The sequence below is a fragment of the Bos taurus genome, chromosome 3 (assembly GCF_002263795.3).
Source record: "Bos taurus isolate L1 Dominette 01449 registration number 42190680 breed Hereford chromosome 3, ARS-UCD2.0, whole genome shotgun sequence".
In the NCBI taxonomy this organism is placed as follows: domain Eukaryota; kingdom Metazoa; phylum Chordata; class Mammalia; order Artiodactyla; family Bovidae; genus Bos; species Bos taurus.
In genome coordinates, this window is record NC_037330.1 from 59441563 (window position 1) to 59457786 (window position 16224).

The 16224-nt window shown below is 36.8% G+C and overlaps 1 protein-coding gene across 13 annotated transcripts in view; it reads left to right on the plus strand.

Moving 5' to 3' along the window:
- SSX2IP (SSX family member 2 interacting protein) overlaps positions 1–15902 on the plus strand; it is a 59385-nt gene extending 43483 nt beyond the window's left edge. For 7 of the 13 annotated variants that reach the window (XM_015464815.3, XM_005204403.5, XM_010803394.4 and 4 more), the window contains 8 exons: positions 282–357; positions 439–616; positions 4710–4860; positions 6311–6447; positions 6788–6961; positions 9844–9958; positions 10433–10598; positions 14353–15902. In XM_015464815.3, coding sequence (XP_015320301.1) covers positions 282–357; positions 439–616; positions 4710–4860; positions 6311–6447; positions 6788–6961; positions 9844–9958; positions 10433–10598; positions 14353–14530 — 1175 coding nt within the window. In that variant the 3' untranslated portion in view covers positions 14531–15902. The remainder of the gene's footprint in view (positions 1–281; positions 358–438; positions 617–4709; positions 4861–6310; positions 6448–6787; positions 6962–9843; positions 9959–10432; positions 10599–14352) is intronic. The other 6 variants (XM_010803391.4, XM_024989495.2, XM_010803392.4 and 3 more) reach the window with 4 other exon arrangements.
- The last annotated feature ends 322 nt before the right edge of the window (positions 15903–16224 follow it).

Here is a 16224-nt window from a genome sequence, read left to right on the forward strand (position 1 = left end):
TTACTATGTTAAGTATTTTAACGTATCTTTCAGTCTTCACAACAGCTCTTAGGTACTTTCATTATTACTACCCCATTGATGAAGAAACAGGCTTAGCAGTTAACTTGCCAAGATGTTTATGAGTGATGGAATTGAAGCTTAAACTCTGGGCTGTTTGAGCCCAAATCCTAATCTGTGTACCAGGTTAACTTATGTCCCTCATGCATATAGAGTGTTAGGGTTTTAAACACTTGAACATGTAATGTAAGCACTGGTTTTGTTCTTTGTGTTCATGTTTGTAGCTATGGAAGTTTTAAATTACGTGGGGAGAGCTGATGGGAAAAGAGGCTCCTGGAGGACGGGTAAAACCGAAGCCAGGTAAAGCACGATCAAAACTGACATGTTTCACCAGACTTCCCTTTCTCTACTGCGTTTTCATACTGTCAGTTTCTTTCTCAGGAATGAAGATGAAATGTATAAAATTCTCTTGAATGATTATGAATATCGTCAGAAACAAATCCTAATGGAAAATGCTGAACTTAAGAAGGTTCTTCAGCAAATGAAAAAGGAAATGATTTCTCTTCTTTCTCCCCAAAAGCAGAAACCTAGAGAAAGAGCAGATGATAGTACAGGAACTGTAAGTGGCTCTTTGCTCTCTTAATACAGTCTTCAGATTGCTCATTAGAACAAGTAAAACAGTACATAGGTCACTGTTGATATTTTGGACTGCTGTGCTACCCCCAGTCACTCTGACAACCCCAAAAAATGTCCCCTCTGTTTCCTGACACGCCCTGGGAAATGATGGAAATGATTTTCTGGGGACTCAATCTGTGCCACGCACCCTGAAAAGCACTTCATAAGCATTGTCTCACTTATGTCTTACAATAATTTGATGGCTTTGGTATTGTAATTGTCCCTGTTTTTATAGGTGAGGAAACTGAGGCACAAAAGCCAGTTCAGTGTCAATATATGATAAAACTAGAATTTGAATCCAGGGCTGTCTCACTCATTTCACAGCTTCTGCTTCTAAGCATTGTGCCAAGTGTCCTTTAAGTAGCTTCAGTTTTCAGTAACTTCAGCAGGCTTTACTTTTCAGAGAGTGAAACTCTTATTAACTTTGGGAACCAAATGATCACGTAGTCCATGAATTTATTGAATGTCCGTTATGTGTTCTAATCCCTGGAAAGAAAAAGCTTAGAAGATTTTGACTGTTTCCTTTGTCTTAGTTCAGGCTGCTAAAGCAAAGTACCGTAGACTGGTTGGCCTATAAACAACAGAAAGTTTTCTCACAATTCTGGAGGCTGGAAGTGTAATTTCTGGATGCCCACAGAGTGGGTGTCCATGAGGGCCCTTTTCCTGGTTGGATTGCTGACTTTTGTCTTCATCTGGTGGGAAGAGGCGAGAGAACTCATGGGGGCCCCATTTATGAAGGCTATACCTTCATGATCTAATCACTTAAGATCACCCACCTGTTAATACTGTGAGGTTAGGATTTCAACATACGAGTTTTGAGAGAACACAAGCATTCAGACCATTGCATCCTGCTAGAAGCTCTTTTTGAGAGAGATAGGTGTCTAGAGAAGTGATTATTATACACATTAACAGGTACATAGTGGCAACCCACTCCAGTACTCTTGCCTGGAAAATCCCATGGACAGGGGAGCCTGGTAGGCTGTGGTCCATGGCGTTGCTAAGAGTCAGACATGACTGAGCGACTTCACTTTCACTTTTCACTTTCACTCATTGGAGAAGGAAATGGCAACCCACTCCAGTGTTCTTGCCTGGAGAATCCCAGGGACGGGGGAGCCTGGTGGGCTGCCGTCTATGGGGTCTCACAGAGTCAGACACGACTGAAGCGACTTAGCAGCAGCAGCAGCAGGGTGGTACAGTGTATAAACCAAACAACTATGGAAGGCATCACAGAAAGTCATGTTTGAAAGTCACTATTTTTGAGATAGAATGTCTAGGGAAATCATTTGATAAGGGCCTAATGTGTAGAGGTCTGAAAAAAACAAGTCACATATTGGTGAAAAGTTTTTTAAACTTAGTTCTTTACATAGACATTTAAATTCAGGCAAGTTCACATGAGTAACTAAAATGTGAAAATGACGATTTTGATGGAAAGTGCTAATTACCAGTAAGTCACCAAACTTGTTTTTAACATGTGCTGAGTCATGCTAAGTTGCTTCGGTTGTATCCAACTCTTTGTGATCCCATGGACTGTACCCCACCAGGCTCCTCTGTCCATGGAGTTTTCCAGGCAAGAATACTGGAGTGGGTTGCTGTGCTTTCCCTCCAGGGGATCTTCCTGACCCAGGGATCAAACCCATGTCTCTTAACGTTTGCTGCATTGGCAGGCGGGTTCTTTACCACTAGCACTACCTAGGAAGCCCCTTTTTAACCTGTATCTGAGGATTATTTTTTAGTATCAAAAATCAGTCCAACTGATAAGCTCATCTTCTACCTATTTTTTTCTTCTTTAAAGAAGAACCTGAATGTTCTTTTAGACTCTGCAATTTGAGATCTGCTTGATGTTGACATCTTATATTCCCTTAATTAACCTTTTCTATGAAAGGTTTTCCATCACTTTGGGTCAGTTCATAATTCACTCACACTTTGCCAGGGTTGGCATCGTTTCTATAACTCCTCGAGTTTTTCAGTTTTGGGCCCAGCCTTTCCTCACCTCTCTACCAACTTGTAGTCAGCAAAAGTAGGTGGTAAGTGAAGGAGGTCTTTCTGAAATGATAGTTGTTGTTGTTATTGTTCAGTCGCTCAGTTGTGTCCGACTCTTTGTGACCCCGTGGACTGCAGCATACAAGGCTTCCCTGTCCTTCCCCATCTCTCAGAGCCTGCTCAAACTCAGGTCTATCAAGTCAGTGATGCCATCCAGCCATCTCATCCTCTGTCATTCCTGTCTCCTCCCGCCTTCAGTCTTTCCCAGCATCAGGGTATTTTCTAATGAGTCAGTTCTTGCCATCAGGTGGCCAAAGTATTGGAGCTTCAGTTTCAACATCAGTCCTTCCAATGAATATTCAGGATTGATTTTCTTTAGGATTGACTGGTTTGATCTCTTTGTAGTCCAAGGGACTCTCAAGAGTCTTCTTGAACACACAGCAGTTCAAAAGCATCAATTCTTTGTCGTTCAGCCTCCTTTATGGTCCAACTCTCACATCCATACATGACTACCAGACCATAGCTTTGACTGGACGGACCTTTGTCGGCAAAGTAACGTCTCTCTGCTTTTTCATATGCTGTCTAGGTTTGTCATTGCTTTTCTTCCAAGGAGCAACTATCTTTTAAAAATTTATTTAAAACTTTAATACAAATGATAGTATCCTGTATAGTTTTTCATAATTCAAATGCTGAAGTTTGGAGAAACAATGATCTCTTAAGTGTATTTCTATTTTTAGAAGATCTTTCTCTAGATCCACTTTCTCCTAAAAGTAATTCAGCTATTCCTTACTTGTAAAGAAAGATTTTGGTTCATTAGTAAAACCTAACTTTGAAATGCCTAGTTAGCATCCAAGTTTTCGTTTTTTATTTTGCTGACTTAATTGTAGCCAAAATATATACCCAAAATTCAAGTTAAGTGTGGTGATTTTTTTTTTTTTTTTTGCTAAGTGTGTTTTTAATCTTCATTTAATGGTTTTACACTCAATCTGGCAATTATTAATTTTAATAATGAATTTATAGTGTTCTGGTATTCCTTGAAATGTATAGCAGAGATGGTGTAGCTCCTTGGAAAAATTATTGTCAGCTTGCTCCAGAGTGTTGATCGGCAAGAACCAGAGTCATAGTGAGCCATACCCTGGGCTTTCCCCTCATCTGTGCCCCTTGGGAGACCCTGACCTCTGTCAGTCCATTGCTGACTTCAGATATTGATACAGTTCTTCAGACTCTGTCACTGCCTCACTTCTGCTGTCTGCATGTGGAAACAGTCTAATCAGCCCTTCTTTGTTTTTATCTTCTCTTTTCTTGTTTTTTCCTCCAACAAGATATTTATTGTTCAAATTAGTTAAGTATATATGTCTACTTTCCTGAATGTTAATAACAAATTAGGACCATTTTATGTAGATGCAGGTTATTATGACATGTATACATTTAGTATTGCTTCCCAGTGTTCTTTCTCCTGCTTTGATTCTATTTGATCATATCAGTAAAGGTTGCTACATTTTACAGTGATTTCATGTCCTGGTAGAATACAGAGAAAAATATTTCCAATTTCATTTTTAAAAGTATTTGAGAAAAATAGAATTAATAGTTGCTTTTACTTTGGAGATTTTTTTCACAGTTTTAGTTGTCTGAATAGCCAAAATTGGAAGCAGGTTGGATTAGAGCTGTGTGACATCGGGATAGTCAGTCTACTTCTCTAAGCCTCAGTTTCCTCACATGTTAACATGATTTGAGGACCAATTGACATGTAAAAACACCTCACACAGCATGAGATAGGTTGTGAGGCTCTTCCTCAAACAGCTCCATGCCTTTGTCACTAACTATATTTGGCTTCAAATTCAGGTTTAAAGAGACCTGAATTGGGGAATTTCTATCTCCAGTATTAATTATTTTTTCTCAAGACATTTATGTTAAGAACTAGGTCATTTATGTTGCACATACAACATGGAAATGATTTTGATACATGTCTCTGACCGTCAGTCTGATGATTTTTGTCTGAGTGTCTCAAATCATTTTTAAGATATTGGTCTTTCCCTCTCATCTCTGGCCACTTGTAGGTTATCTCTGATATTGAAGAGGATGCTGGGGAACTGAGTAGAGAGAGTATATGGGACCTTTCCTGTGAGACTGTGAGAGAGCAGCTTACCAATAGCATCAGAAAACAGTGGAGAATTTTGAAAAGTCACGTAGAAAAACTTGATAACCAAGGTAAGTACCGCCTGAATGCACATAGAGTAAGCTGTGACGCTCAGGAAGCTGACTTGGAAAGTCATGTTATGGGCTCAGACTAAAGTCCTTAGCTTAGCCTGGCAATTTGAAAAGCAAAATTCTGCTATTTCCAGATGTACAATTTGAGAAAATATGCTTTGCTCTCAGAATCTCTCAAAAAAGGCCATCTTATGTCCATCCATTCCGAGTACAGAAGACAGTTGAATAAAGTAAACTGAGTCTCTTACTGTATCTTGGTAATCAGGAAATATTAATCATAATTTTTAGTATAAATATAAACCTTTTTCTTATTATTCCTAGATACTTGCATATTCTTAGGTTGTGAATAATTCATTTTTAAATTGTTTTCAAAATAATAGACATTTGATGCAAAATATCAGGAAGTATATAAGGTATTGGGTTGGCCAAAAAGTTCATTCAGGTTTGAAGATCTTATGGAAAAATCCAAATAAACTTTTTGGCTAACCCAAGAGAATAGTCAGGTCTCTGTTCCCTATGTGTAACACGTAACAGCTTTGTGCATACCTTTCTAGACCTTTCTGCATTAGCAAAATACTTACTTTAAATGTCTACAAACCATAAATTGAATATTACTTGTTTTTTTCTACACTGTTCTTTTTTCACTCAACAGTGTATTATTTTTAGATAACCACTTCCTGTCATTATAGATACATAGTAGATTGATGTTGATGAGTATATCCTTAATATTTTATATTTGTTCAAGTTTGCATGTTTTTAAATCAAGAAAATTAAGACGTCTATTAAGTAAATGCAGTCTACTTAAAGAAAATTTATTCTAAATGGTCAGAAATGACAATCTCAGTGCTAATTGTCTTAAAAAGTGAAGTCAGAACAATTAGAATATCAAAATTAATTTTCATGAGATTTTGTTGATTTCAGTTATCACTGTCTATTAGTAAATAGCAAGTATTTTTGGACCTGATATTTGTCAAATTTAATAACAGCAAGATTTGTAATCTTGCACTAATCTTTGAGGAAGTGTCAAAAGAGTATAGTTGATGAATGTTAATTTTTCTGGGAACATAGGTTTACATTTCTAATTAGGACATGATCTTGAATAAATACAAATTACATGTTAAATGTTGGAAATAGAACTTTGTAAAGTAAGGATATCATTTAGTCCAGAAATAGCATGAATTTGTAGTTACCACGAACTCATTACAGCTGCTTACTTTTAAAAACTTTTTAGTGTTAAAATAATATACCTTTTATTCTATTTTATTATAGCTAGTGGAATTTTTAAAGGACAAAGGAAATAACTACCTTTTAGAAAACCTTTGAGATTCCAGAAAGGGAAAACCTTTCTGATTTTTAAATTTATTTCTTGATTTTTAAATATATGTCCCCAAATGCCATAAACTAAAATGGAGACTGTAAGGTTTATGTCAAATTATTGGTTTTGTGTTAGTTTCAAAGGTACACTTAGAAGGTTTTAACGATGAAGATGTAATCTCACGACAAGACCATGAACAAGAAACTGAAAAACTCGAATTAGAAATTCAGCAGTGTAAAGAGATGATTAAAACTCAGCAGCAACTTTTACAGGTAAATGCAAGACACCTTTTAAAGTTGTTCTCCCCTGTGAAGGGTCAGAATTTTATTGAATCTTACTAGATTTTTACTCCTTTATTTCGTAAGATATGTTTTAGAGTCTAAGTTCTCTGCTTGCTAGCAGGTAGACCACAAAGCATCATTAGTTGATGCTTTGCCTTTTAGAGTAGAAGCATTTGGGAAATGAGGCTCCTCATTTCCATTGACTTTCTGATTCTTTATCATCTCTCTCCTTCTCCTGAAGTTTGGCCTGTTTTTTTCCCTTGCTTTCATTTCAACTTGTTGGGGTGTTGCAGGGACCCTCTGGAACTTACTATGTTTTAAACTTTAATAGCAGCAGCTCGCTACTGCATGTGATGATGACACCACTTCACTGCTACGAGACTGTTACTTGCTGGAAGAAAAGGAACGCCTCAAAGAAGAATGGTCCCTATTTAAAGAGCAGAAAAAGAATTTCGAGAAGGAAAGACGAAGCTTTACAGAAGCAGCTATTCGCCTAGGATTGGAGGTATTTTAAGCAATTGGCCTTCCTTGTAGAATGTTTGAAGGTCCTGGAGAAGCCTCACTAGACTGCATTGAACTTCTGATTTTTGTTTCTTTGCTGTACATTTCCTTAAGTATTTTACCAGTGATTTCACAAAATAGCTTGAAATGGAAGCTATCATAGAGGTATATCATTTTGCCTTCAGATTTGGGAATCGAAAAAAATTTTTATATTGAAAAAACTAGGCATTTGTCATGCCTTTTGGTTAGCTTTCTACTGTTAAAAGTTTAGCTTCACACAAGAGATTTCTTTCAGGCATCTGTCATCTCTCTGCTGTTAGTAGATGTAAAGTCAAGAGAGAGTTCAACCGAGAGAGTGTCTTGGGTTATTTTTAAGGGAAAGGAGAGTACAGTATACATGAAAGTCTCTCTCGCCATTGCCTTACCCAGGGATGATGAACTGTGTGTGTGTGCACTTCAACAGCTTGCTTTTTTATTTAGTAGTGTATTACATGCATTATTTCCCTATCAAAAATTAGAGAAGTAATGTCTGGACATGATTTAAAAAAAGAAACTCATTCCAAAAAGCTACAAGGTGTGAAAGTATCCTTCATTCTTCTCACAATTTCATTCCTCAGAGGTACCACTATTGAAGGTTTATGATTCTTCTGGGAAAAACTATTTTAACTTGAATAAAATTCAGCCTTTTTCCTTACAGTCAGCCTATTGATTCCCCACTATGAAACACAAGGAGTTTAGTACCCTTACCATACCTCCCGTCTACAACTATTTCTCATATACATATGATTTCTTCATAATATTGTTACTTGTTTAAGCTAATTTTTAAAGAACTGGTTCTCCTGGTTGATTTTTTTACTTTGTTCAGTGCTTCCATTTCATGTTTGCTCAGCGTTAGACAGGATAGGTTTCTCCCTGAAATGAAAGATGAGGGCATCCTTGTAGTTATCCTTGTTGCACTGCTCTTACCCCTCCACTCCCCAGTTTTTGTCCGTGATGCTGTTTTTCACTGTCAAGTGTTACCACATTTATATTCTGATATTTGATACAAATTCAAGTGTAAGTACTTTGTCCAAGATGGAGATGTAAGAATTGAAAACCAAAAAGAACATTTGTAACATTGTGATGACATAAATACTCATTCTGTAGCCAGTAATATGTTTGGACACTTCTGTGTAGTCTTCTTTGTTGTTAAGACTGTCACACAGAAGAGAATCTGTAGTAAATTCTTTGACTTTTTTGTGTGTACTTTCTTTATGATTTTTGAATCAGATTCAACTTCTATCTCATATTCTCTTTCTTGGGTTCCTTTTTCAATCTGTTGTGTTACCTTCTTGAGTAATTTTTTCATAAGTGTGTGTGAGTGAAAAATACTCTGAATTCTGGACTATCCAAAAATATATTCATACTTGATTGGTTTGCCTGGATATAGAATTGTTTTCCAACTTTTCCTTTCAAAACTGTGAGTTATCCTGATTCTTCCATTGTCTGATTTTGCTCATGAGCAGCCTAGTTATAATATACCCTGCGTTAATTTTAGACAGCTGTGCTGTGTTTTTCCCCCTCTGTGGAAGCTTTTGGAATTTTATGTTCTTAAACTAAGAGTTCTGAAATTTTACCAGGGTAGGTCTGGATAGCTCCTTTTAACCTGAAGATGCTATATTTCTTCAGTTTAGGGATATTTTCTTCAATTCTGTATTTTTTCCTTCTCTGACTTCTCTTGCATTCTGGAACTTCTGCTAGACAAACATTTGGCCTTCTGACTACATCTATAGATTGACTTTATGTTCCGAATTTGGGAATATTTTCTCTTTTTATCTTGTGCATCACCAACCTGGTATTCAGCAAGGTCAGTTTGATTTTTCACTTCATCCACTGAGTTTTTGCTTCACAATTTATCTTTTAAGTTTTATAGTGTATTTTTTGTTTTGTGTCTAGCATTATATTTTACAGATGTTTGTAAACCTGTCTGATAATTTGTGTTATCTTAAAGAAACTTGCCTTGAACTTTCTTTACCCATGGCCAGTTCTCTTTATTTCTCCTGGCATTTTTCTTTTATGCTAGTATTTTTCTTCAAATGTTTGGTGATCCATGATTTTGTATTAATGTTTATTAATGAAATACTGTGTATTATCTTAAGTAGCTGACATGGCCTTCCTCCTTATGAAATTCTATGTTATCTATAGCTATTATCTTCCTCAGGAAATAGACAGTTTGTGCCAGCATTTTCTCCCATCTTATGGGATCACCTCTGTTTCTGAGCTCATATCCCTCACCTCTTTCAGTGCCAGTCCAAGAGATACTCTTGTTACTTTGCATTACCACTCCCCATTATCTGCTTGAGCATCTACCTGAAACAGAGACCTGAGACGTGAGGGAGAATTTAGGATCCATCCCCTATTCAGAAAGGGGAGGTTTGACATACGCCCTCTTGTGGTCAAGTGATGATGGCTGCTAGGCACTGGGACGTGGCTTGAAGAGAGCGGTGCTCAATGAAGCCTTTTTTTTTTTTTCCAAGTGATTCGTTTACAATGGGTTTTTTTTTATGTTGCTTGTAATCTTATATTTACCATATTTTGTATGTTCACAAGTTATGCTGATATTCTGTATGTTTAAAGTTATGCTAATGTGCTTATTTTTCTGTGTTAATACTCTTGAATTTATTCAGAATTGATGTGAAAATAGTAGTTGACTTGTTAGGAGAAACAGGTGAATTTTTATTTTTAACAGCTTTCTTAAATGAAATTTAGTTTTCTAGGGTTAATTCCTTTGACTTAATATATAGAGATAGAGAGCAAGCACAAATACCTAGAGAAACCGTGTGAAATGGCAACTGTGTGAATGTTGAAATATTGACCAGTGTTTCTTTGGTTTGCTTGTTACGGTAGAGAAAGGCATTTGAAGAAGAAAGAGCCAGTTGGTTAAAGCAACAGTTTTTAAATATGACTACCTTTGACCACCAGAACTCAGAAAATGTGAAACTTTTCAGTGCCTTCTCAGGAAGTGAGTACTTCATAAGCTTTTTAATCTGAAAATACATGTAAATAAAGTACTGTAGGTTATTAATATTATAACTTTAGCAGTCACCAGTAAGAACTCTCTAATTGGAATAAAAGTCAACTTTGATATTTTAATTTACTGTGACCAAAATAGAAATGACAGGAGGACTTTGCATACCCAAAACAACTTTTGTGAGTGTAATGTCAAGTTTTGAAAATCCACAAGCTAGAAATATTTTTTAAACTAGATCCTCCTAAATGTTTGTGGACTGAACATAGCAAAGATCACCAGATTAGCTAGACTACGCTCATATGTACAGAAGATATTCAGATTAACTTGTTCTCACACCTCCCTTCGAGCTGCAAATGAACCTAGTCTAGGATCCTAGTTGATTACCTTCACTGTATTTATTAGTAATGCTTCCTCATATGTACTGCCTTTTTTTCTTCCTTCTTTTTCTTCTTTTTTTTTTAACAGGTTCTGATCGGGATACCCCTACATTACACTCGAGGTCACGCCAAAAGAAGCCTCACGGTGTGCCTAGCGGGTCTCCAGTTTGCACGTCTAAACTGACTAAGTCTCTTCCTGCTTCTCCTTCTACTTCAGACTTTTGCCAGACACGTTCTTGTGCATCTGAACATAGGTACTGGCCTGTAGGTGATCTCCTCACACACTTGTTACAGTGCTAGAGAGGCGTTGTGAAGAAGAGTTGGCCTGTCTAGGATGAGCAATAGTAAAGGCTCTGAAGAGGAACCGAGTAGATTGACTCATTCATTGAACACGTATTTATTGGGTATCCATTACATACAGATGCCTGTTAGTGTGGGGAATACAGTAGTGAGCAAGGTAGCTCTGATCCCTCTCTTCTGGGAGCAGAGTCATATATATATGATTCTTTTTATTTCATGGGTAGAATACAACTTAAAGTACAATCTTATTTCAGGAGTTACTTACTATTTTAATTGTATTGAATAGAAGGATATTGCATTGATAGTTTCTGTAGAGTACCTCTTTAAGCGTCTCATGTGGTATGCCCATGTTATGGATGTGGAAGGACAAAAGACCTGAGAAAAGCTGCCTTCCCTTGACTGGTGACGAGGATCTGTGTCCAAGGGTGACAAGACAGGCAGAGTTGCTCCGCACCCCCAGGAAAGCCAGATAACTGCTTTTAACTGCTGCACTTCCGTATTCTCCTTGGTCTTAAGTTGTTAAATCATTTTCTAAGGTATAATATCAGCACTACCTTAGAGCCTATTTCAAGATTAATTTTGAACTAAGCAGATGGAACATTCCTAGGGAGATAGAAAAGAACAGAAAAGAGCAAAGGGCTATGTTGCAAAGTGTGGCATGATCTCATTCCTCTTCGTTAAAGTAGGAGATGGTGGCACCTGGACTTGGCCAGGCATCCAGAACGCAGGAGCCGGGGCTGCAGCACACGTGGCCTGTGCAGTGGCAGACTGGCATGGAGCTGAGTGCCAAAGAGGCCAGAGAGCCCTTGAACCAATAATTGCCCAGTTTTGAAACAAAATTTAAGAATTTTTAAACAAAAATGTGAAGTTTTAGAAAAGGACAAGGCACTCTGTTTTATAGTTGACTGTTAAAAGGATTAGGGCTCTAAGTATAAAATATGGAGGGGCAAAAAAAGACTTGGGGATGAGCCCTCCAGGCAAGTGTAGGGACTCTGAGGTAGGACACAGGTGTGTTTGTGCGAGCAAAACCAAGTGGTGTGAAGGTGAGAGGTAATATTTTGTGTAAAAGTTCAAATATATACAGATATAAAGAGAATACGGTCAGGGCCCCTGTGTACCCATCTCCCAGGTTCATTAGCTATCAACTCATGACTAATATGTTTGTATACAACCCTGCTGTGCTTGACACCTCCGCCTCTATGATGCACTTAAGATTTCATTTGTAAACTATGTTAGTCTGTACTTGTAAGTAGGATTGTTCTAAGGCATTGGAAAACAATTGGAGACCTTATAAGTGAGAGAATGATTTTAAAAAAATCTAAGTTCTAAAAAGATTACTTCCTTTTATTATGTGATAAACAGATTGTAGGAGCCAGTAGCATAAGCCAGGAGACCCAGTTAGAAGACGTCAGTGGAGTGGACATGAGAGACGTGGTCATCTGGACTCTAGGGTCATAACCTGAAGATAGGACTGTGCTTAGATTTAGGCTGTATTCTGCAGTTAGAGCCAGTGGGTTGACTGATGGGTTAAATGTGGGAAGTTAAAGTTTGTTTAATTTACAATCAAAAGATAATGTAAGCTCAGAGTATATGTGTAGAATGTTATGAAACCCACAAATTGACCAATCAGAACTCTATGTATAGATTTAGATACACATTCTAGTCACAATTTACAAATGCAGGCAGCCCTCAGAGATGTTGCAGACTCAGCTCCAGACCATTGCGATAAAAGTGAGTATCACAACAAAGTGTGTTACTCAAACTTGTTGGCTTCCCAGTGCATATAAAAGTTATGTTTATACTGTATGGTTATCTACTGAGTGTGCAGTAGCAGTGTATTTAAAGAACAATGTACCTAGCATAATTTAAAAGTACCTTATCACTAAAAAACAACCCAAGATTGCCATAAACCCTCAGTTTGTAAAAAACACAATATCAGCAAAGTGTACAGTAAGTTGAAATGCAATAAAATGAAGTATGCTTATAATGCATTCTGTACCTAAAAGAGAATGTAGCCTAGTTGCCTCAATTATATTTACATATTTAAAATTTTTACTTTTTTACATAATTATTTTTAGTTATAACTCCTTGAAGACTCTGTGTTTAATAAAAAGGCCAATGTTTAGTACCTACATTAAGTGTGAGGTACTGTGTGTGTGTGAGATTCAGTGTCCGTAACGTATGTAAATGTAAAATATGTAAAGCACTTAAAACAGTACTTGGTCCTTTGTAAACCTTCAGTAGCAGCTAATAAAAATATATGTAAGCATACATGGATTATAAAAATGCTTTTCTGTTTCTTGTATCCCAAGAGCTACACTGAACAGTATCAGTGGCATAGAAACAGAATTTTGGAGCTTAAGAAAATTTCGTTAAGCTGTTTCCAGTTGCTGGCCTCTGAGGATGAAATAAGAGTCATGTGACTAGTTATCAGGCAAGAAGCTGTGCAGCTTGACATTGGCCTTGAAATTTTTAATTATTTGGTGTATTTGAATTCCTGCTCTTAAAGCACTTTGGATCTGGGTTTATAATCAGATTATGGCAAAATAATTAGGAGTATTTATGCCTAATTTCTATAGCACATCCTCATTCCTCCTCCACTGTAAAGTGGAATTTTACATGTCAGCTGTAACTCACGTTACAGCAAAGTAACGGCAAAGTAACTCACGTTCTAAGTTATGTAGGAAACTTAGTTCACCATTGATCTAATCTCATCTGAGATGGCAGGGATTCTGAATCTGATTTATAAGCAAGTGCCTTTTTTTATTTAAAGCAAATAAGTATAAAATTGTCAGTGTTTTTGGTTTACAGTTTTAGAATTGAAGCAACTTAATTTTTTTAAGGATTGCCACATTATAAGGTTATTAACCAAAGTCACACCAAAAAATGAATATTTAGGAAAAATAAGTTTTATGGAAAAAATTAAGCTATTCAGTTGATAAAAATGTATTGTTCATTGGCTCAGCCCCATGATTTGTAAGTAGTCATTTAACTAAATTTCCTTGCTTTGAGGCTGGTTGCAGAGCATACCTCAGACAGTATCTCTGAAGCTAGGGGGCTGTATCAGGGTTCAGACACTTAAATTGTTGTTGTCTGACACTTAAAGTTAGTTGAGCATCATCACATGTGCTTAGTGTGTGTTAACTCATTTATTTTCCACCTCAAGCCTATGAGTTATGGGTTCTATTATTATTTCCACTTTACTGCTGAGGAAGCTGAAGAACAGCAGGGCTTAACTTGCCAGAAATGATGTACTAGGTAGTCCAGCTGGGCTGTGAACCTAAACCATCTGTTCGGGTCTGGACTCTTAACTACTTTGTAGGCGCTCATTAAATATCTGCATGGCTGAATGGATGGAGGATGAAAGCGTGCATGAACAAATCAATGAGTGAATAAAGCATAAAAAGACTAGGATATTATGGTATGGGAGACGTTAGCTTTCAAAACTCACATGTTCTCTATCTACCTTAGGCTCTGGTCGGGTAGCATTCTTCAGAGTATACTGAACAGATAAATAAATAGGTGGATAGATCAAAGTGATAAATTAAACTAGACCATGTTAAAGCACTTGTATGTTCTTGACCAGTGTGTCCTCAAATTTTTTGTTTAGCATGGGGCAAGGGAGAAATCAAATTTTAGACATTCAGGCATATCTAAGGTATGAAGGGAGGAGGAGATAATGAATAAGATCTGCCTTTCTTTTCCCAGCAGTTCAATCAACGTTCTGAATATCACCACTGAAGAAACTAAGCCAAATCAGGTTGGAAGAGAATGTACAAATCAGAAGTGGAGCATGTCGTCAAGGCCTGGGTCACAGGAAGGTTGCTACAGTGGATGCTCCTTGGCCTACACAAATTCTCATGTAGAGAAGGATGACTTACCTTAGATGTATGAACAGGGAGTTTTTTTCCATTAACATGGTCATCAGATTTCACATCTGAGTTGAAACAGGGCGTGTTATAAAGTCAGTGATCTCTTAATCATTTAAGATGGTCTGTGTTGTTTGTTTGGACTTCCCTGTTCCTCCCCCAAAGAGCTAAAATGTTAAATCTATTTGAAAGGATATAAAAACTTTGGATATGTATTTTTAGTAACAGAAGCATCTGGTTCTGTGAATAAAGGAATGTATACATGTTTGGATGGAAACAAAGCACTAGAATGAGCTTCCTATTATAGGTATTAAAAATAGCACTTTTAGGAAACTGATATTGTAAATGTTTACTTTTGTCTCACACATAGTTGGCATTGGAAGTTGAGCCTTTCCTTGAATGTATACTGTAGATTTTTAACAAAGCAAGTTCTATATTTATTATGTTTAATGTGATTTGAAATTCCCTCTTTCATATGTTTTAAATAAAGTGAAGTTTATGTATGTTTTGTACATAGATATACATGATTATGTTAAGAGGCTTTAAGATTTAAAGATTTTACACATTCATAATTATAGTATTTCATGCCAATAAATTTTTATTAGTGATACTCTGTTACAGATGTATGAAAGCCATTGCCACATTATGTTTAAGAATTTTTTGAACCCATCTGAGCAATAAATACTCAAAAGCTATTCCATGAAGCCAAGTTCTTTAGATAATTAACATGACTAACATTCCATTTTTGAGATTTCTACAGCATTGGATTTTTTTAATATGAAGGATATTACAGTTTTTCAAAGGACTGTTGATTTTAGGGTAATAGAGTAAGATGATGAGAGTACCTTTGGATAAAACAGTTTAAGAGTATTGGCTTAGGATACTTTGATGTTAGATACTGATATTTAAGATGTTTGGATGGTGATATTTTCTTTACCAGATGGGTACCCATACTGTAACGCCTGTACCAGCAAAGGCTTTGTATAGTTGCCCGTAATTCTTTAATAATTTTTCAATGAGATATTTAGTAATAAGGGAATCTGACAACATAAATTATCAGACTTTATAGTCTAGACACTATGATACTCTGGACAGACTTGTTTTATTTTCCGGACTAATTGCATGTTTCTTCATGGTTGTTATTGTTGTTATTATTTATAATAAGAATAACGTAAGTGTGGGCCCAAGCCCTTTCCAGGATTTTCATCCGAAAGCTTTAGGTACCTAACCCTTGCTTACCTCTGCATGTAGAAACCTACGCATCTCCAGTCCTTGCTGCAGGTACTGTAGTTGAGGCCCATCTGCCTTCCCACTTTCTAGCAGTTTTAACCGTTTGTATTCACTCACCTGGTTGTGGCTGCCCATTAAAAGTTGTCGTGTTAAATAGTACTTTTGTCACGCACTCATTGTACAGAAAATTTTTTCAGGGCTAACAGCGCATCATTGAGTATCTTATAAGACATTAGCGAAAGTACCACAATTACAGTCTCAAAAAGCTGGCTCTTGAGCAAAAGCAAATTAGTCACTCACTACATTCAGCTTGGTGCATGCCCTTTCTTTACCATTTAAAATATTAGAAATTATGCAGAATTTCAGAAATAGTACCATATTCCACGTGAAGAAACAGCTGGTGGTATAATTCTTTGGCTACTCGCAAAGAGTCAGACATGACTAAGCAACTGAATTGAACTGAACTGAGCAATAATGATAT